General features: G+C 53.9%; 2 protein-coding genes across 2 annotated transcripts; both read left to right on the plus strand.

Moving 5' to 3' along the window:
• Positions 1-10,704: 10,704 nt before the first annotated feature.
• LOC124512786 (keratin-associated protein 9-1-like) lies at positions 10,705-11,151 on the plus strand (the record flags this gene model as incomplete). Its single annotated transcript, XM_047080395.1, has 1 exon — positions 10,705-11,151. A coding segment is annotated over exon 1 (447 nt), but the record flags the coding sequence as incomplete, so codon positions are not given.
• Positions 11,152-14,846: 3,695 nt separating this feature from the next.
• On the plus strand, positions 14,847-19,401 carry LOC124512787 (keratin-associated protein 9-1-like; the record flags this gene model as incomplete). Its single annotated transcript, XM_047080396.1, has 3 exons — positions 14,847-15,022; positions 19,002-19,153; positions 19,226-19,401. Coding segments are annotated over 3 exons (504 nt in total), but the record flags the coding sequence as incomplete, so codon positions are not given.
• Positions 19,402-22,581: the final 3,180 nt, after the last annotated feature.

A 22,581-nucleotide genomic window follows, 5' to 3' on the forward strand; every position in this document is an offset into this window, starting at 1 on the left:
CGTGCATATCACATTCTTGTTTGGCCTCCTCGTCCCCAGGACCTAATGGTATAGTAAAATGGCATCGTGTGATTTTCTGCCAAACGTATGTATCTCCCCTCCCGTGAGGCAGTTTGTCACGTGATCAAAATGTTGCCCAGAGAGTTGATGAAGCATGGTGTCAGGGCCAGAGAGATCGTGCAATGGGCATGTAGGACTTTGAGGAATCCATGAGCTCTGAACCATCTAAAGAACAGAAGAAGCTCTGGTATATTGTGGAGGAAGTGTGAGCAACCGAGGGGGGCGGAGAAACGATGCCTGCTCCGTGGGGGTGAGGAGAATGTGAGGAAGAAAAAAGAGACAACAACGTGTGCATTCCTAGGAGTCAAGGACGAAGGCTGGTGCTCCTGGTCCAGAGCCACTGGTGCCGCGTCAGCACTCAGGGCTGTGAGGCCGATTCAGGCTCCGAGACGAATAGGAGACAGGGCCCCGGGTCACTTCCTGGGAGCAGCGGAGGGACCTCTGATGAGCTTCGAAGGCCCCTATGCAGGACACATGCCAGCATTGGAGACTAGGTACCCAGGATGCTCTGGAGAGATTGCCAAGGCCAAACGTGCCTACCGCTGCTGGTTCCCAAGAGCGCCATGTTGGCAAAATGAGATGAAAACCTGACACGACCCATGTTTCCGAATATTGGCTGGATGTTGACTAAATCCTTCATGAGCATTCCCTTTAATTCCTGGAGGGATTTGCAAAGTAGGTATTAAGGTTCCCATTGTAGAGGTGAGGAAATTGAGACTGAGTGGGGTCAAGGAATGTCAGAGTTTGGTTTTCCAGAAGCTCCTCTTAAGTAAAGAGCCCAGGAATGTGGACTCTTTGGGGAGGTCATGTGACACTGGTCCGAGTGTGGGGAAGTGTCACAGGGAAGAAACACTTTGAGGCCAGCATCACAGTTTGCAACCAAAGCTTTAACCTGAAAGGTATCTCAGAAACGGTACAACTCCAAACACGCGCGCGCACGCACAGGGTGAGATTCTCTTATTTCAGCCATGAGGGAGCTGGAGTCTTTATAAACCCACTCTCCAGAAGCAAGGGTTGAGTGTGTTTTCTCCGTGTGGCATGCTCAGGCAGCCTGACATTCTGCTGCGCGTGCAAAGGGCACTTAGGCATTGAGGTGCAGAGCTGGTAGGCAGAAGTTGTCCCAAACACACCAGTACCCAAGAGATAGGTTTGGTGGCTTCAGACGTCTTTGGCCGACTATGGTTGTCACCATTCATTCCACTATGTTCTTAATTAGCCGGGCGGATGGAGAAAATCATTGGAAGAAAGAGAAGAAGATGGTGGAATACGAATGGGGGGATGAGGAGAGGAGTAGGGAGAAAAGGAGAAGGGAGGGAGGAAGAAAGGAAGCATAGAAGGAAGGGGGTAGAGGGAGGAAGAGAGGGAGAACGGGAAGAGAAGAAAGAGAGAAACTAAAGAATGAAGGGAAGGAAGGAAGGAAGGAAGGAAGGAAAGAAGGCACGGTGCGAGGAAGGGATGGACAGGCATGCAGGGAGGAAGGGAGAAAGGCAGAAAAAGAAAGACAGCCTGACAGAAAAAAGAAAGAGCAACCATAAATAAAGATGTAATGAGCTACGTGAGGACACCGACGAGGCTAGCTAACAAGGTTAGGACTAGAGTCCCCAACTCACCTGGTTTTGCCCATACTGCCCCCGCCTTTATGCCCCTGAAAGCCCCCCCTCCGGTGAAAGCGTTCGACCCGAGGAAAATCAGGGGTCCTGTTCAACAAGGACGTATATTGACTGATGCTTGCTTCGTCCCAGACTACTGCTGCTGCTTCTCCCCACCTGCTTTGCTTCTGCCTTGCCATGTGGCAGAGAAAACCCCAGGCATCGGCTACGCAAGGGTCTTTGATTGAACTGAGATACGCAGGTGGGGTTGGGTGCTACAGGAGACAGATACGCCTGTGGGAGTCTTGAATCCGGCTTCTGTGGGGAAACGGAACTGGGCTCAGGGATCTACCACGTTTGTCCCAGTGAACACATCAGCATCATGCCCCTCACCTCAGAGATACTCGCAATCCACTTACAGTCTAAGGGCAAAGACTGGGGAGGGAACACTGCTGTGAGCCTAGCCACCCCAGCAGAACGTGATCACACGATGGATGCCATGATCACTGAAACAAGAACGATGCGGCTGATGTGCCCACCTTCCTCTCGTTGGAAAATGTTTCTGTGAGTTATTCTCAAATAGGAAACCATTAGACACTTATTTTGTAACGATTGCTAACATTTAGGAAACAGCTTCCTCGTTTATGATTCCCCCAGTGACTACGGAAAACGATGTAAACACCAACAAGGAACGTCCTGCCCATTGGCCTAACCTTCGGGGGTCCAGCGCATAAAAGCCCCAGAACCGGAGGAGGCACCAGAATCGGACAACCTCACCTCCGGACAGGACCTGCCCACCCTCCACCCCTGACACCATGACCCACTCGTGCTGGTCCTCTTGCTGCCAGCCTACGTGCTGCAGGACCACCTGCTGCCGGACCACCTGCTGCCAGCCCAGCGGCTGTGGGTCCAGCGGCTATGGGTCCAGCTGCTGCCAGCCTTGCTGCCGCCCAACTTGCTGTCACACCACCTGCTGCCGGACCACCTGCTGCCAGCCCAGCTGCTGTGGGTGTAGCGGCTGTGGACACAACTGCGGTGGGTCTAGCGGCTGTGGTTCCAGCTGCTGCCAGCCTTGCTGCTGCCCAGCTTGCTGTCACACCACCTGCTGCCGGACCACCTGCTGCCAGCCCAGCGGCTGTGGGTCCAGCGGCTGTGGACACAACTGCGGTGGGTCTAGCGGCTGTGGGTCGAGCTGCTGCCAGCCTTGCTGCTGCCCAACTTGCTGTCATACCACCTGCTGCCGGACCACCTGCTGCCAGCCCAGCTGTTGTGGGTCCAGCGGCTGTGGGTCCAGCGGCTGTGGGCAAAACTGATGTGGGTCCCGCTGCTGCCAGCCAGGTTGCTGAACCCCCGTGTACTGCACGAGAACCTGCTACCACCCCACCTGCTGCTGCCTGCCTGGGTGCCTAGCCCAGGGCTCTGGATCCTGCGGCCAGCCTTCCTGCTGCTGATTGCCTCGCCAGGAACCACCGTCTGACTTGCCACTTGGGAACTGGTCACCGCCAAGCGTTGCGGAAAGCCAGCCCGCAATCCCCAACATCTCGGTTAGTCGCCTGCCTGTCTACCATCTTGTGAGTCGGCCTGGTGAAGTTGTGGGCCGCTTCTCCCTGATTCGCTTCTTCTTTCCATCCTCTGGGTCATGTGCCAGCTTCACCCATCCTGATACAGAGTGAGGATCTCTGTTTGGTCTCCATAGTCAAGAACTTTATCCTGTCCCTCTAAATACGTCAGCGAAACAACTCCTCAGGAATGACCTATAACTCGTGGAAACTGCTGAAAGCCCACACGGGTATGTTTCCTTTCTCGGTGTACTCGTGAAGCTTGTACGCCTCTTGTTGCCTGTCATGTTCCCTTTCAATGTCTCCCTAGACGCGGGGAGTCTCACCTGTCTCTCTTAATAAATCCCAATCATTTGGACTCCCGTATTGTCTATGTGTTTTTGTACCCTGTTTCCAATGCGAGGTTTTGTACGCACATTTTACATCACATGCAGTGTCCGTGTGGAGCCATACACAGTCCTCCCCAAGTCATTATGCGCATTTTCAGCTGAGGAGATTTCACGGTGGAATGTCCCACAGCTGACATGGACACACTCGGATCCAAGACTGTGGTTGGGGCGCTTGCTGAAGCGCACTTACGTTCAGATCTCCAGACGTGGTAGCACACACCCTTAGTCTCAGCACCAGCAACATGTCCATCCGAGGCCTTCTTTGACCGCACAAGTGTTATTCTCCTGTACAGGTGGGCCATCACTGGCACTACGTTGTAGACATCAGTGTCCTACAACTCAGCCACAGCAGCCATAGGTGAGGACAGCGGGACCTGCCCTTTAGAGCCCTGGGGAACACAGGATGCTCCTGTTGCCTTGGGTGGCATCCAGCGCCTCAGCACTCTTCTGCCTCACATACAGGTGAGCCTGCGGGGTCCTCGTGAGCAACAGAGGCAGCTGAACACGCTTGTGTTTGGGTCGTGCATATCACATTCTTGTTTGGCCTCCTCGTCCCCAGGACCTAATGGTATAGTAAAATGGCATCGTGTGATTTTCTGCCAAACCTATGTATCTCCCCTCCCGTGAGGCAGTTTGTCACGGTGATCAAAATGTTGCCCAGAGAGTTGATGAAGCATGGTGTCAGGGCCAGAGAGATCGTGCAATGGGCATGTAGGACTTTGAGGAATCCATGAGCTCTGAACCATCTAAGGAACAGAAGAAGCTCTGGTATATTGTGGAGGAAGTGTGAGCAACCGAGGGGGGCGGAGAAACGATGCCTGCTCCGTGGGGGTGAGGAGAATGTGAGGAAGAAAAAAGAGACAACAACGTGTGCATTCCTAGGAGTCAAGGACGAAGGCTGGTGCTCCTGGTCCAGAGCCACTGGTGCCGCGTCAGCACTCAGGGCTGTGAGGCCGATTCAGGCTCCGAGACGAATAGGAGACAGGGCCCCGGGTCACTTCCTGGGAGCAGCGGAGGGACCTCTGATGAGCTTCGAAGGCCCCTATGCAGGACACATGCCAGCATTGGAGACTAGGTACCCAGGATGCTCTGGAGAGACTGCCAAGGCCAAACGTGCCTACCGCTGCTGGTTCCCAAGAGCGCCATGTTGGCAAAATGAGATGAAAACCTGACACGACCCATGTTTCCGAATATTGGCTGGATGTTGACTAAATCCTTCATGAGCATTCCCTTTAATTCTTGGAGGGATTTGCAAAGTAGGTATTAAGGTTCCCATTGTAGAGGTGAGGAAATTGAGACTGAGTGGGGTCAAGGAATGTCAGAGTTTGGTTTTCCAGAAGCTCCTCTTAAGTAAAGAGCCCAGGAATGTGGACTCTTTGGGGAGGTCATGTGACACTGGTCCGAGTGTGGGGAAGTGTCACAGGGAAGAAACACTTTGAGGCCAGCATCACAGTTTGCAACCAAAGCTTTAACCTGAAAGGTATCTCAGAAATGGTACAACTCCAAACACGCGCGCGCACACACAGGGTGAGATTCTCTTATTTCAGCCATGAGGGAGCTGGAGTCTTTATAAACCCACTCTCCAGAAGCAAGGGTTGAGTGTGTTTTCTCCGTGTGGCATGCTCAGGCAGCCTGACATTCTGCTGCGCGTGCAAAGGGCACTTAGGCATTGAGGTGCAGAGCTGGTAGGCAGAAGTTGTCCCAAACACACCAGTACCCAAGAGATAGGTTTGGTGGCTTCAGACGTCTTTGGCCGACTATGGTTGTCACCATTCATTCCACTATGTTCTTAATTAGCCGGGCGGATGGAGAAAATCATTGGAAGAAAGAGAAGAAGATGGTGGAATACGAATGGGGGGATGAGGAGAGGAGTAGGGAGAAAAGGAGAAGGGAGGGAGGAAGAAAGGAAGCATAGAAGGAAGGGGGTAGAGGGAGGAAGAGAGGGAGAACGGGAAGAGAAGAAAGAGAGAAACTAAAGAATGAAGGGAAGGAAGGAAGGAAGGAAGGAAGGAAAGAAGGCACGGTGCGAGGAAGGGATGGACAGGCATGCAGGGAGGAAGGGAGAAAGGCAGAAAAAGAAAGACAGCCTGACAGAAAAAAGAAAGAGCAACCATAAATAAAGATGTAATGAGCTACGTGAGGACACCGACGAGGCTAGCTAACAAGGTTAGGACTAGAGTCCCCAACTCACCTGGTTTTGCCCATACTGCCCCCGCCTTTATGCCCCTGAAAGCCCCCCCTCCGGTGAAAGCGTTCGACCCGAGGAAAATCAGGGGTCCTGTTCAACAAGGACGTATATTGACTGATGCTTGCTTCGTCCCAGACTACTGCTGCTGCTTCTCCCCACCTGCTTTGCTTCTGCCTTGCCATGTGGCAGAGAAAACCCCAGGCATCGGCTACGCAAGGGTCTTTGATTGAACTGAGATACGCAGGTGGGGTTGGGTGCTACAGGAGACAGATACGCCTGTGGGAGTCTTGAATCCGGCTTCTGTGGGGAAACGGAACTGGGCTCAGGGATCTACCACGTTTGTCCCAGTGAACACATCAGCATCATGCCCCTCACCTCAGAGATACTCGCAATCCACTTACAGTCTAAGGGCAAAGACTGGGGAGGGAACACTGCTGTGAGCCTAGCCACCCCAGCAGAACGTGATCACACGATGGATGCCATGATCACTGAAACAAGAACGATGCGGCTGATGTGCCCACCTTCCTCTCGTTGGAAAATGTTTCTGTGAGTTATTCTCAAATAGGAAACCATTAGACACTTATTTTGTAACGATTGCTAACATTTAGGAAACAGCTTCCTCGTTTATGATTCCCCCAGTGACTACGGAAAACGATGTAAACACCAACAAGGAACGTCCTGCCCATTGGCCTAACCTTCGGGGGTCCAGCGCATAAAAGCCCCAGAACCGGAGGAGGCACCAGAATCGGACAACCTCACCTCCGGACAGGACCTGCCCACCCTCCACCCCTGACACCATGACCCACTCGTGCTGGTCCTCTTGCTGCCAGCCTACGTGCTGCAGGACCACCTGCTGCCGGACCACCTGCTGCCAGCCCAGCGGCTGTGGGTCCAGCGGCTATGGGTCCAGCTGCTGCCAGCCTTGCTGCCGCCCAACTTGCTGTCACACCACCTGCTGCCGGACCACCTGCTGCCAGCCCAGCTGCTGTGGGTGTAGCGGCTGTGGACACAACTGCGGTGGGTCTAGCGGCTGTGGTTCCAGCTGCTGCCAGCCTTGCTGCTGCCCAGCTTGCTGTCACACCACCTGCTGCCGGACCACCTGCTGCCAGCCCAGCGGCTGTGGGTCCAGCGGCTGTGGACACAACTGCGGTGGGTCTAGCGGCTGTGGGTCGAGCTGCTGCCAGCCTTGCTGCTGCCCAACTTGCTGTCATACCACCTGCTGCCGGACCACCTGCTGCCAGCCCAGCTGTTGTGGGTCCAGCGGCTGTGGGTCCAGCGGCTGTGGGCAAAACTGATGTGGGTCCCGCTGCTGCCAGCCAGGTTGCTGAACCCCCGTGTACTGCACGAGAACCTGCTACCACCCCACCTGCTGCTGCCTGCCTGGGTGCCTAGCCCAGGGCTCTGGATCCTGCGGCCAGCCTTCCTGCTGCTGATTGCCTCGCCAGGAACCACCGTCTGACTTGCCACTTGGGAACTGGTCACCGCCAAGCGTTGCGGAAAGCCAGCCCGCAATCCCCAACATCTCGGTTAGTCGCCTGCCTGTCTACCATCTTGTGAGTCGGCCTGGTGAAGTTGTGGGCCGCTTCTCCCTGATTCGCTTCTTCTTTCCATCCTCTGGGTCATGTGCCAGCTTCACCCATCCTGATACAGAGTGAGGATCTCTGTTTGGTCTCCATAGTCAAGAACTTTATCCTGTCCCTCTAAATACGTCAGCGAAACAACTCCTCAGGAATGACCTATAACTCGTGGAAACTGCTGAAAGCCCACACGGGTATGTTTCCTTTCTCGGTGTACTCGTGAAGCTTGTACGCCTCTTGTTGCCTGTCATGTTCCCTTTCAATGTCTCCCTAGACGCGGGGAGTCTCACCTGTCTCTCTTAATAAATCCCAATCATTTGGACTCCCGTATTGTCTATGTGTTTTTGTACCCTGTTTCCAATGCGAGGTTTTGTACGCACATTTTACATCACATGCAGTGTCCGTGTGGAGCCATACACAGTCCTCCCCAAGTCATTATGCGCATTTTCAGCTGAGGAGATTTCACGGTGGAATGTCCCACAGCTGACATGGACACACTCGGATCCAAGACTGTGGTTGGGGCGCTTGCTGAAGCGCACTTACGTTCAGATCTCCAGACGTGGTAGCACACACCCTTAGTCTCAGCACCAGCAACATGTCCATCCGAGGCCTTCTTTGACCGCACAAGTGTTATTCTCCTGTACAGGTGGGCCATCACTGGCACTACGTTGTAGACATCAGTGTCCTACAACTCAGCCACAGCAGCCATAGGTGAGGACAGCGGGACCTGCCCTTTAGAGCCCTGGGGAACACAGGATGCTCCTGTTGCCTTGGGTGGCATCCAGCGCCTCAGCACTCTTCTGCCTCACATACAGGTGAGCCTGCGGGGTCCTCGTGAGCAACAGAGGCAGCTGAACACGCTTGTGTTTGGGTCGTGCATATCACATTCTTGTTTGGCCTCCTCGTCCCCAGGACCTAATGGTATAGTAAAATGGCATCGTGTGATTTTCTGCCAAACCTATGTATCTCCCCTCCCGTGAGGCAGTTTGTCACGGTGATCAAAATGTTGCCCAGAGAGTTGATGAAGCATGGTGTCAGGGCCAGAGAGATCGTGCAATGGGCATGTAGGACTTTGAGGAATCCATGAGCTCTGAACCATCTAAGGAACAGAAGAAGCTCTGGTATATTGTGGAGGAAGTGTGAGCAACCGAGGGGGGCGGAGAAACGATGCCTGCTCCGTGGGGGTGAGGAGAATGTGAGGAAGAAAAAAGAGACAACAACGTGTGCATTCCTAGGAGTCAAGGACGAAGGCTGGTGCTCCTGGTCCAGAGCCACTGGTGCCGCGTCAGCACTCAGGGCTGTGAGGCCGATTCAGGCTCCGAGACGAATAGGAGACAGGGCCCCGGGTCACTTCCTGGGAGCAGCGGAGGGACCTCTGATGAGCTTCGAAGGCCCCTATGCAGGACACATGCCAGCATTGGAGACTAGGTACCCAGGATGCTCTGGAGAGACTGCCAAGGCCAAACGTGCCTACCGCTGCTGGTTCCCAAGAGCGCCATGTTGGCAAAATGAGATGAAAACCTGACACGACCCATGTTTCCGAATATTGGCTGGATGTTGACTAAATCCTTCATGAGCATTCCCTTTAATTCCTGGAGGGATTTGCAAAGTAGGTATTAAGGTTCCCATTGTAGAGGTGAGGAAATTGAGACTGAGTGGGGTCAAGGAATGTCAGAGTTTGGTTTTCCAGAAGCTCCTCTTAAGTAAAGAGCCCAGGAATGTGGACTCTTTGGGGAGGTCATGTGACACTGGTCCGAGTGTGGGGAAGTGTCACAGGGAAGAAACACTTTGAGGCCAGCATCACAGTTTGCAACCAAAGCTTTAACCTGAAAGGTATCTCAGAAATGGTACAACTCCAAACACGCGCGCGCACACACAGGGTGAGATTCTCTTATTTCAGCCATGAGGGAGCTGGAGTCTTTATAAACCCACTCTCCAGAAGCAAGGGTTGAGTGTGTTTTCTCCGTGTGGCATGCTCAGGCAGCCTGACATTCTGCTGCGCGTGCAAAGGGCACTTAGGCATTGAGGTGCAGAGCTGGTAGGCAGAAGTTGTCCCAAACACACCAGTACCCAAGAGATAGGTTTGGTGGCTTCAGACGTCTTTGGCCGACTATGGTTGTCACCATTCATTCCACTATGTTCTTAATTAGCCGGGCGGATGGAGAAAATCATTGGAAGAAAGAGAAGAAGATGGTGGAATACGAATGGGGGGATGAGGAGAGGAGTAGGGAGAAAAGGAGAAGGGAGGGAGGAAGAAAGGAAGCATAGAAGGAAGGGGGTAGAGGGAGGAAGAGAGGGAGAACGGGAAGAGAAGAAAGAGAGAAACTAAAGAATGAAGAGAAGGAAGGAAGGAAGGAAGGAAGGAAGGAAAGAAGGCACGGTGCGAGGAAGGGATGGACAGGCATGCAGGGAGGAAGGGAGAAAGGCAGAAAAAGAAAGACAGCCTGACAGAAAAAAGAAAGAGCAACCATAAATAAAGATGTAATGAGCTACGTGAGGACACTGACGAGGCTAGCTAACAAGGTTAGGACTAGAGTCCCCAACTCACCTGGTTTTGCCCATACTGCCCCCGCCTTTATGCCCCTGAAAGCCCCCCCTCCGGTGAAAGCGTTCGACCCGAGGAAAATCAGGGGTCCTGTTCAACAAGGACGTATATTGACTGATGCTTGCTTCGTCCCAGACTACTGCTGCTGCTTCTCCCCACCTGCTTTGCTTCTGCCTTGCCATGTGGCAGAGAAAACCCCAGGCATCGGCTACGCAAGGGTCTTTGATTGAACTGAGATACGCAGGTGGGGTTGGGTGCTACAGGAGACAGATACGCCTGTGGGAGTCTTGAATCCGGCTTCTGTGGGGAAACGGAACTGGGCTCAGGGATCTACCACGTTTGTCCCAGTGAACACATCAGCATCATGCCCCTCACCTCAGAGATACTCGCAATCCACTTACAGTCTAAGGGCAAAGACTGGGGAGGGAACACTGCTGTGAGCCTAGCCACCCCAGCAGAACGTGATCACACGATGGATGCCATGATCACTGAAACAAGAACGATGCGGCTGATGTGCCCACCTTCCTCTCGTTGGAAAATGTTTCTGTGAGTTATTCTCAAATAGGAAACCATTAGACACTTATTTTGTAACGATTGCTAACATTTAGGAAACAGCTTCCTCGTTTATGATTCCCCCAGTGACTACGGAAAACGATGTAAACACCAACAAGGAACGTCCTGCCCATTGGCCTAACCTTCGGGGGTCCAGCGCATAAAAGCCCCAGAACCGGAGGAGGCACCAGAATCGGACAACCTCACCTCCGGACAGGACCTGCCCACCCTCCACCCCTGACACCATGACCCACTCGTGCTGGTCCTCTTGCTGCCAGCCTACGTGCTGCAGGACCACCTGCTGCCGGACCACCTGCTGCCAGCCCAGCGGCTGTGGGTCCAGCGGCTATGGGTCCAGCTGCTGCCAGCCTTGCTGCCGCCCAACTTGCTGTCACACCACCTGCTGCCGGACCACCTGCTGCCAGCCCAGCTGCTGTGGGTGTAGCGGCTGTGGACACAACTGCGGTGGGTCTAGCGGCTGTGGTTCCAGCTGCTGCCAGCCTTGCTGCTGCCCAGCTTGCTGTCACACCACCTGCTGCCGGACCACCTGCTGCCAGCCCAGCGGCTGTGGGTGTAGCGGCTGTGGACACAACTGCGGTGGGTCTAGCGGCTGTGGGTCGAGCTGCTGCCAGCCTTGCTGCTGCCCAACTTGCTGTCATACCACCTGCTGCCGGACCACCTGCTGCCAGCCCAGCTGTTGTGGGTCCAGCGGCTGTGGGTCCAGCGGCTGTGGGCAAAACTGATGTGGGTCCCGCTGCTGCCAGCCAGGTTGCTGAACCCCCGTGTACTGCACGAGAACCTGCTACCACCCCACCTGCTGCTGCCTGCCTGGGTGCCTAGCCCAGGGCTCTGGATCCTGCGGCCAGCCTTCCTGCTGCTGATTGCCTCGCCAGGAACCACCGTCTGACTTGCCACTTGGGAACTGGTCACCGCCAAGCGTTGCGGAAAGCCAGCCCGCAATCCCCAACATCTCGGTTAGTCGCCTGCCTGTCTACCATCTTGTGAGTCGGCCTGGTGAAGTTGTGGGCCGCTTCTCCCTGATTCGCTTCTTCTTTCCTTCCTCTGGGTCATGTGCCAGCTTCACCCATCCTGATACAGAGTGAGGATCTCTGTTTGGTCTCCATAGTCAAGAACTTTATCCTGTCCCTCTAAATACGTCAGCGAAACAACTCCTCAGGAATGACCTATAACTCGTGGAAACTGCTGAAAGCCCACACGGGTATGTTTCCTTTCTCGGTGTACTCGTGAAGCTTGTACGCCTCTTGCTGCCTGTCATGTTCCCTTTCAATGTCTCCCTAGACGCGGGGAGTCTCACCTGTCTCTCTTAATAAATCCCAATCATTTGGACTCCCTCCCGTATTGTCTATGTGTTTTTGTACCCTGTTTCCAATGCGAGGTTTTGTACGCACATTTTACATCACATGCAGTGTCCGTGTGGAGCCATACACAGTCCTCCCCAAGTCATTATGCGCATTTTCAGCTGAGGAGATTTCACGGTGGAATGTCCCACAGCTGACATGGACACACTCGGATCCAAGACTGTGGTTGGGGCGCTTGCTGAAGCGCACTTACGTTCAGATCTCCAGACGTGGTAGCACACACCCTTAGTCTCAGCACCAGCAACATGTCCATCCGAGGCCTTCTTTGACCGCACAAGTGTTATTCTCCTGTACGGGCGGGCCATCACTGGCACTACGTTGTGGACATCAGTGTCCTACAACTCAGCCACAGCAGCCATAGGTGAGGACAGCGGGACCTGCCCTTTAGAGCCCTGGGGAACACAGGATGCTCCTGTTGCCTTGGGTGGCATCCAGCCCCTCAGCACTCTTCTGCCTCACATACAGGTGAGCCTGCGGGGTCCTCGTGAGCAACAGAGGCAGCTGAACACGCTTGTGTTTGGGTCGTGCATATCACATTCTTGTTTGGCCTCCTCGTCCCCAGGACCTAATGGTATAGTAAAATGGCATCGTGTGATTTTCTGCCAAACCTATGTATCTCCCCTCCCGTGAGGCAGTTTGTCACGGTGATCAAAATGTTGCCCAGAGAGTTGATGAAGCATGGTGTCAGGGCCAGAGAGATCGTGCAATGGGCATGTAGGACTTTGAGGAATCCATGAGCTCTGAACCATCTAAGGAACAGAAGAAGCTCTGGTATATTGTGGAGGAAGTGTGAGCAACCGAGGGGGGCGGAGAAACGATGCCTGCTCCGTGGGGGTGAGGAGAAAGTGAGGAAGAAAAAAGAGACAACAACGTGTGCATTCCTAGGAGTCAAGGACGAAGGCTGGTGCTCCTGGTCCAGAGCCACTGGTGCCGCGTCAGCACTCAGGGCTGTGAGGCCGATTCAGGCTCCGAGACGAATAGGAGACAGGGCCCCGGGTCACTTCCTGGGAGCAGCGGAGGGACCTCTGATGAGCTTCGAAGGCCCCTATGCAGGACACATGCCAGCATTGGAGACTAGGTACCCAGGATGCTCTGGAGAGACTGCCAAGGCCAAACGTGCCTACCGCTGCTGGTTCCCAAGCGCCATGTTGGCAAAATGAGATGAAAACCTGACACGACCCATGTTTCCGAATATTGGCTGGATGTTGACTAAATCCTTCATGAGCATTCCCTTTAATTCTTGGAGGGATTTGCAAAGTAGGTATTAAGGTTCCCATTGTAGAGGTGAGGAAATTGAGACTGAGTGGGGTCAAGGAATGTCAGAGTTTGGTTTTCCAGAAGCTCCTCTTAAGTAAAGAGCCCAGGAATGTGGACTCTTTGGGGAGGTCATGTGACACTGGTCCGAGTGTGGGGAAGTGTCACAGGGAAGAAACACTTTGAGGCCAGCATCACAGTTTGCAACCAAAGCTTTAACCTGAAAGGTATCTCAGAAACGGTACAACTCCAAACACGCGCGTGCACACACAGGGTGAGATTCTCTTATTTCAGCCATGAGGGAGCTGGAGTCTTTATAAACCCACTCTCCAGAAGCAAGGGTTGAGTGTGTTTTCTCCGTGTGGCATGCTCAGGCAGCCTGACATTCTGCTGCGCGTGCAAAGGGCACTTAGGCATTGAGGTGCAGAGCTGGTAGGCAGAAGTTGTCCCAAACACACCAGTACCCAAGAGATAGGTTTGGTGGCTTCAGACGTCTTTGGCCGACTATGGTTGTCACCATTCATTCCACTATGTTCTTAATTAGCCGGGCGGATGGAGAAAATCATTGGAAGAAAGAGAAGAAGATGGTGGAATACGAATGGGGGGATGAGGAGAGGAGTAGGGAGAAAAGGAGAAGGGAGGGAGGAAGAAAGGAAGCATAGAAGGAAGGGGGTAGAGGGAGGAAGAGAGGGAGAACGGGAAGAGAAGAAAGAGAGAAACTAAAGAATGAAGAGAAGGAAGGAAGGAAGGAAGGAAGGAAGGAAAGAAGGCACGGTGCGAGGAAGGGATGGACAGGCATGCAGGGAGGAAGGGAGAAAGGCAGAAAAAGAAAGACAGCCTGACAGAAAAAAGAAAGAGCAACCATAAATAAAGATGTAATGAGCTACGTGAGGACACTGACGAGGCTAGCTAACAAGGTTAGGACTAGAGTCCCCAACTCACCTGGTTTTGCCCATACTGCCCCCGCCTTTATGCCCCTGAAAGCCCCCCCTCCGGTGAAAGCGTTCGACCCGAGGAAAATCAGGGGTCCTGTTCAACAAGGACGTATATTGACTGATGCTTGCTTCGTCCCAGACTACTGCTGCTGCTTCTCCCCACCTGCTTTGCTTCTGCCTTGCCATGTGGCAGAGAAAACCCCAGGCATCGGCTACGCAAGGGTCTTTGATTGAACTGAGATACGCAGGTGGGGTTGGGTGCTACAGGAGACAGATACGCCTGTGGGAGTCTTGAATCCGGCTTCTGTGGGGAAACGGAACTGGGCTCAGGGATCTACCACGTTTGTCCCAGTGAACACATCAGCATCATGCCCCTCACCTCAGAGATACTCGCAATCCACTTACAGTCTAAGGGCAAAGACTGGGGAGGGAACACTGCTGTGAGCCTAGCCACCCCAGCAGAACGTGATCACACGATGGATGCCATGATCACTGAAACAAGAACGATGCGGCTGATGTGCCCACCTTCCTCTCGTTGGAAAATGTTTCTGTGAGTTATTCTCAAATAGGAAACCATTAGACACTTATTTTGTAACGATTGCTAACATTTAGGAAACAGCTTCCTCGTTTATGATTCCCCCAGTGACTACGGAAAACGATGTAAACACCAACAAGGAACGTCCTGCCCATTGGCCTAACCTTCGGGGGTCCAGCGCATAAAAGCCCCAGAACCGGAGGAGGCACCAGAATCGGACAACCTCACCTCCGGACAGGACCTGCCCACCCTCCACCCCTGACACCATGACCCACTCGTGCTGGTCCTCTTGCTGCCAGCCTACGTGCTGCAGGACCACCTGCTGCCGGACCACCTGCTGCCAGCCCAGCGGCTGTGGGTCCAGCGGCTATGGGTCCAGCTGCTGCCAGCCTTGCTGCCGCCCAACTTGCTGTCACACCACCTGCTGCCGGACCACCTGCTGCCAGCCCAGCTGCTGTGGGTGTAGCGGCTGTGGACACAACTGCGGTGGGTCTAGCGGCTGTGGTTCCAGCTGCTGCCAGCCTTGCTGCTGCCCAGCTTGCTGTCACACCACCTGCTGCCGGACCACCTGCTGCCAGCCCAGCGGCTGTGGGTCCAGCGGCTGTGGACACAACTGCGGTGGGTCTAGCGGCTGTGGGTCGAGCTGCTGCCAGCCTTGCTGCTGCCCAACTTGCTGTCATACCACCTGCTGCCGGACCACCTGCTGCCAGCCCAGCTGTTGTGGGTCCAGCGGCTGTGGGTCCAGCGGCTGTGGGCAAAACTGATGTGGGTCCCGCTGCTGCCAGCCAGGTTGCTGAACCCCCGTGTACTGCACGAGAACCTGCTACCACCCCACCTGCTGCTGCCTGCCTGGGTGCCTAGCCCAGGGCTCTGGATCCTGCGGCCAGCCTTCCTGCTGCTGATTGCCTCGCCAGGAACCACCGTCTGACTTGCCACTTGGGAACTGGTCACCGCCAAGCGTTGCGGAAAGCCAGCCCGCAATCCCCAACATCTCGGTTAGTCGCCTGCCTGTCTACCATCTTGTGAGTCGGCCTGGTGAAGTTGTGGGCCGCTTCTCCCTGATTCGCTTCTTCTTTCCTTCCTCTGGGTCATGTGCCAGCTTCACCCATCCTGATACAGAGTGAGGATCTCTGTTTGGTCTCCATAGTCAAGAACTTTATCCTGTCCCTCTAAATACGTCAGCGAAACAACTCCTCAGGAATGACCTATAACTCGTGGAAACTGCTGAAAGCCCACACGGGTATGTTTCCTTTCTCGGTGTACTCGTGAAGCTTGTACGCCTCTTGCTGCCTGTCATGTTCCCTTTCAATGTCTCCCTAGACGCGGGGAGTCTCACCTGTCTCTCTTAATAAATCCCAATCATTTGGACTCCCTCCCGTATTGTCTATGTGTTTTTGTACCCTGTTTCCAATGCGAGGTTTTGTACGCACATTTTACATCACATGCAGTGTCCGTGTGGAGCCATACACAGTCCTCCCCAAGTCATTATGCGCATTTTCAGCTGAGGAGATTTCACGGTGGAATGTCCCACAGCTGACATGGACACACTCGGATCCAAGACTGTGGTTGGGGCGCTTGCTGAAGCGCACTTACGTTCAGATCTCCAGACGTGGTAGCACACACCCTTAGTCTCAGCACCAGCAACATGTCCATCCGAGGCCTTCTTTGACCGCACAAGTGTTATTCTCCTGTACGGGCGGGCCATCACTGGCACTACGTTGTGGACATCAGTGTCCTACAACTCAGCCACAGCAGCCATAGGTGAGGACAGCGGGACCTGCCCTTTAGAGCCCTGGGGAACACAGGATGCTCCTGTTGCCTTGGGTGGCATCCAGCCCCTCAGCACTCTTCTGCCTCACATACAGGTGAGCCTGCGGGGTCCTCGTGAGCAACAGAGGCAGCTGAACACGCTTGTGTTTGGGTCGTGCATATCACATTCTTGTTTGGCCTCCTCGTCCCCAGGACCTAATGGTATAGTAAAATGGCATCGTGTGATTTTCTGCCAAACCTATGTATCTCCCCTCCCGTGAGGCAGTTTGTCACGGTGATCAAAATGTTGCCCAGAGAGTTGATGAAGCATGGTGTCAGGGCCAGAGAGATCGTGCAATGGGCATGTAGGACTTTGAGGAATCCATGAGCTCTGAACCATCTAAGGAACAGAAGAAGCTCTGGTATATTGTGGAGGAAGTGTGAGCAACCGAGGGGGGCGGAGAAACGATGCCTGCTCCGTGGGGGTGAGGAGAATGTGAGGAAGAAAAAAGAGACAACAACGTGTGCATTCCTAGGAGTCAAGGACGAAGGCTGGTGCTCCTGGTCCAGAGCCACTGGTGCCGCGTCAGCACTCAGGGCTGTGAGGCCGATTCAGGCTCCGAGACGAATAGGAGACAGGGCCCCGGGTCACTTCCTGGGAGCAGCGGAGGGACCTCTGATGAGCTTCGAAGGCCCCTATGCAGGACACATGCCAGCATTGGAGACTAGGTACCCAGGATGCTCTGGAGAGACTGCCAAGGCCAAACGTGCCTACCGCTGCTGGTTCCCAAGAGCGCCATGTTGGCAAAATGAGATGAAAACCTGACACGACCCATGTTTCCGAATATTGGCTGGATGTTGACTAAATCCTTCATGAGCATTCCCTTTAATTCTTGGAGGGATTTGCAAAGTAGGTATTAAGGTTCCCATTGTAGAGGTGAGGAAATTGAGACTGAGTGGGGTCAAGGAATGTCAGAGTTTGGTTTTCCAGAAGCTCCTCTTAAGTAAAGAGCCCAGGAATGTGGACTCTTTGGGGAGGTCATGTGACACTGGTCCGAGTGTGGGGAAGTGTCACAGGGAAGAAACACTTTGAGGCCAGCATCACAGTTTGCAACCAAAGCTTTAACCTGAAAGGTATCTCAGAAACGGTACAACTCCAAACACGCGCGTGCACACACAGGGTGAGATTCTCTTATTTCAGCCATGAGGGAGCTGGAGTCTTTATAAACCCACTCTCCAGAAGCAAGGGTTGAGTGTGTTTTCTCCGTGTGGCATGCTCAGGCAGCCTGACATTCTGCTGCGCGTGCAAAGGGCACTTAGGCATTGAGGTGCAGAGCTGGTAGGCAGAAGTTGTCCCAAACACACCAGTACCCAAGAGATAGGTTTGGTGGCTTCAGACGTCTTTGGCCGACTATGGTTGTCACCATTCATTCCACTATGTTCTTAATTAGCCGGGCGGATGGAGAAAATCATTGGAAGAAAGAGAAGAAGATGGTGGAATACGAATGGGGGGATGAGGAGAGGAGTAGGGAGAAAAGGAGAAGGGAGGGAGGAAGAAAGGAAGCATAGAAGGAAGGGGGTAGAGGGAGGAAGAGAGGGAGAACGGGAAGAGAAGAAAGAGAGAAACTAAAGAATGAAGAGAAGGAAGGAAGGAAGGAAGGAAGGAAGGAAAGAAGGCACGGTGCGAGGAAGGGATGGACAGGCATGCAGGGAGGAAGGGAGAAAGGCAGAAAAAGAAAGACAGCCTGACAGAAAAAAGAAAGAGCAACCATAAATAAAGATGTAATGAGCTACGTGAGGACACTGACGAGGCTAGCTAACAAGGTTAGGACTAGAGTCCCCAACTCACCTGGTTTTGCCCATACTGCCCCCGCCTTTATGCCCCTGAAAGCCCCCCCTCCGGTGAAAGCGTTCGACCCGAGGAAAATCAGGGGTCCTGTTCAACAAGGACGTATATTGACTGATGCTTGCTTCGTCCCAGACTACTGCTGCTGCTTCTCCCCACCTGCTTTGCTTCTGCCTTGCCATGTGGCAGAGAAAACCCCAGGCATCGGCTACGCAAGGGTCTTTGATTGAACTGAGATACGCAGGTGGGGTTGGGTGCTACAGGAGACAGATACGCCTGTGGGAGTCTTGAATCCGGCTTCTGTGGGGAAACGGAACTGGGCTCAGGGATCTACCACGTTTGTCCCAGTGAACACATCAGCATCATGCCCCTCACCTCAGAGATACTCGCAATCCACTTACAGTCTAAGGGCAAAGACTGGGGAGGGAACACTGCTGTGAGCCTAGCCACCCCAGCAGAACGTGATCACACGATGGATGCCATGATCACTGAAACAAGAACGATGCGGCTGATGTGCCCACCTTCCTCTCGTTGGAAAATGTTTCTGTGAGTTATTCTCAAATAGGAAACCATTAGACACTTATTTTGTAACGATTGCTAACATTTAGGAAACAGCTTCCTCGTTTATGATTCCCCCAGTGACTACGGAAAACGATGTAAACACCAACAAGGAACGTCCTGCCCATTGGCCTAACCTTCGGGGGTCCAGCGCATAAAAGCCCCAGAACCGGAGGAGGCACCAGAATCGGACAACCTCACCTCCGGACAGGACCTGCCCACCCTCCACCCCTGACACCATGACCCACTCGTGCTGGTCCTCTTGCTGCCAGCCTACGTGCTGCAGGACCACCTGCTGCCGGACCACCTGCTGCCAGCCCAGCGGCTGTGGGTCCAGCGGCTATGGGTCCAGCTGCTGCCAGCCTTGCTGCCGCCCAACTTGCTGTCACACCACCTGCTGCCGGACCACCTGCTGCCAGCCCAGCTGCTGTGGGTGTAGCGGCTGTGGACACAACTGCGGTGGGTCTAGCGGCTGTGGTTCCAGCTGCTGCCAGCCTTGCTGCTGCCCAGCTTGCTGTCACACCACCTGCTGCCGGACCACCTGCTGCCAGCCCAGCGGCTGTGGGTCCAGCGGCTGTGGACACAACTGCGGTGGGTCTAGCGGCTGTGGGTCGAGCTGCTGCCAGCCTTGCTGCTGCCCAACTTGCTGTCATACCACCTGCTGCCGGACCACCTGCTGCCAGCCCAGCTGTTGTGGGTCCAGCGGCTGTGGGTCCAGCGGCTGTGGGCAAAACTGATGTGGGTCCCGCTGCTGCCAGCCAGGTTGCTGAACCCCCGTGTACTGCACGAGAACCTGCTACCACCCCACCTGCTGCTGCCTGCCTGGGTGCCTAGCCCAGGGCTCTGGATCCTGCGGCCAGCCTTCCTGCTGCTGATTGCCTCGCCAGGAACCACCGTCTGACTTGCCACTTGGGAACTGGTCACCGCCAAGCGTTGCGGAAAGCCAGCCCGCAATCCCCAACATCTCGGTTAGTCGCCTGCCTGTCTACCATCTTGTGAGTCGGCCTGGTGAAGTTGTGGGCCGCTTCTCCCTGATTCGCTTCTTCTTTCCTTCCTCTGGGTCATGTGCCAGCTTCACCCATCCTGATACAGAGTGAGGATCTCTGTTTGGTCTCCATAGTCAAGAACTTTATCCTGTCCCTCTAAATACGTCAGCGAAACAACTCCTCAGGAATGACCTATAACTCGTGGAAACTGCTGAAAGCCCACACGGGTATGTTTCCTTTCTCGGTGTACTCGTGAAGCTTGTACGCCTCTTGCTGCCTGTCATGTTCCCTTTCAATGTCTCCCTAGACGCGGGGAGTCTCACCTGTCTCTCTTAATAAATCCCAATCATTTGGACTCCCTCCCGTATTGTCTATGTGTTTTTGTACCCTGTTTCCAATGCGAGGTTTTGTACGCACATTTTACATCACATGCAGTGTCCGTGTGGAGCCATACACAGTCCTCCCCAAGTCATTATGCGCATTTTCAGCTGAGGAGATTTCACGGTGGAATGTCCCACAGCTGACATGGACACACTCGGATCCAAGACTGTGGTTGGGGCGCTTGCTGAAGCGCACTTACGTTCAGATCTCCAGACGTGGTAGCACACACCCTTAGTCTCAGCACCAGCAACATGTCCATCCGAGGCCTTCTTTGACCGCACAAGTGTTATTCTCCTGTACGGGCGGGCCATCACTGGCACTACGTTGTGGACATCAGTGTCCTACAACTCAGCCACAGCAGCCATAGGTGAGGACAGCGGGACCTGCCCTTTAGAGCCCTGGGGAACACAGGATGCTCCTGTTGCCTTGGGTGGCATCCAGCCCCTCAGCACTCTTCTGCCTCACATACAGGTGAGCCTGCGGGGTCCTCGTGAGCAACAGAGGCAGCTGAACACGCTTGTGTTTGGGTCGTGCATATCACATTCTTGTTTGGCCTCCTCGTCCCCAGGACCTAATGGTATAGTAAAATGGCATCGTGTGATTTTCTGCCAAACCTATGTATCTCCCCTCCCGTGAGGCAGTTTGTCACGGTGATCAAAATGTTGCCCAGAGAGTTGATGAAGCATGGTGTCAGGGCCAGAGAGATCGTGCAATGGGCATGTAGGACTTTGAGGAATCCATGAGCTCTGAACCATCTAAGGAACAGAAGAAGCTCTGGTATATTGTGGAGGAAGTGTGAGCAACCGAGGGGGGCGGAGAAACGATGCCTGCTCCGTGGGGGTGAGGAGAAAGTGAGGAAGAAAAAAGAGACAACAACGTGTGCATTCCTAGGAGTCAAGGACGAAGGCTGGTGCTCCTGGTCCAGAGCCACTGGTGCCGCGTCAGCACTCAGGGCTGTGAGGCCGATTCAGGCTCCGAGACGAATAGGAGACAGGGCCCCGGGTCACTTCCTGGGAGCAGCGGAGGGACCTCTGATGAGCTTCGAAGGCCCCTATGCAGGACACATGCCAGCATTGGAGACTAGGTACCCAGGATGCTCTGGAGAGACTGCCAAGGCCAAACGTGCCTACCGCTGCTGGTTCCCAAGCGCCATGTTGGCAAAATGAGATGAAAACCTGACACGACCCATGTTTCCGAATATTGGCTGGATGTTGACTAAATCCTTCATGAGCATTCCCTTTAATTCTTGGAGGGATTTGCAAAGTAGGTATTAAGGTTCCCATTGTAGAGGTGAGGAAATTGAGACTGAGTGGGGTCAAGGAATGTCAGAGTTTGGTTTTCCAGAAGCTCCTCTTAAGTAAAGAGCCCAGGAATGTGGACTCTTTGGGGAGGTCATGTGACACTGGTCCGAGTGTGGGGAAGTGTCACAGGGAAGAAACACTTTGAGGCCAGCATCACAGTTTGCAACCAAAGCTTTAACCTGAAAGGTATCTCAGAAACGGTACAACTCCAAACACGCGCGTGCACACACAGGGTGAGATTCTCTTATTTCAGCCATGAGGGAGCTGGAGTCTTTATAAACCCACTCTCCAGAAGCAAGGGTTGAGTGTGTTTTCTCCGTGTGGCATGCTCAGGCAGCCTGACATTCTGCTGCGCGTGCAAAGGGCACTTAGGCATTGAGGTGCAGAGCTGGTAGGCAGAAGTTGTCCCAAACACACCAGTACCCAAGAGATAGGTTTGGTGGCTTCAGACGTCTTTGGCCGACTATGGTTGTCACCATTCATTCCACTATGTTCTTAATTAGCCGGGCGGATGGAGAAAATCATTGGAAGAAAGAGAAGAAGATGGTGGAATACGAATGGGGGGATGAGGAGAGGAGTAGGGAGAAAAGGAGAAGGGAGGGAGGAAGAAAGGAAGCATAGAAGGAAGGGGGTAGAGGGAGGAAGAGAGGGAGAACGGGAAGAGAAGAAAGAGAGAAACTAAAGAATGAAGAGAAGGAAGGAAGGAAGGAAGGAAGGAAGGAAAGAAGGCACGGTGCGAGGAAGGGATGGACAGGCATGCAGGGAGGAAGGGAGAAAGGCAGAAAAAGAAAGACAGCCTGACAGAAAAAAGAAAGAGCAACCATAAATAAAGATGTAATGAGCTACGTGAGGACACTGACGAGGCTAGCTAACAAGGTTAGGACTAGAGTCCCCAACTCACCTGGTTTTGCCCATACTGCCCCCGCCTTTATGCCCCTGAAAGCCCCCCCTCCGGTGAAAGCGTTCGACCCGAGGAAAATCAGGGGTCCTGTTCAACAAGGACGTATATTGACTGATGCTTGCTTCGTCCCAGACTACTGCTGCTGCTTCTCCCCACCTGCTTTGCTTCTGCCTTGCCATGTGGCAGAGAAAACCCCAGGCATCGGCTACGCAAGGGTCTTTGATTGAACTGAGATACGCAGGTGGGGTTGGGTGCTACAGGAGACAGATACGCCTGTGGGAGTCTTGAATCCGGCTT

The sequence above is a fragment of the Lynx rufus genome, unplaced genomic scaffold (genome assembly GCF_022079265.1).
Source record: "Lynx rufus isolate CCGP_SWC_20201006 ecotype Redwood Valley unplaced genomic scaffold, mLynRuf1.p SCAF_18, whole genome shotgun sequence".
In the NCBI taxonomy this organism is placed as follows: Eukaryota; Metazoa; Chordata; class Mammalia; order Carnivora; family Felidae; genus Lynx; species Lynx rufus.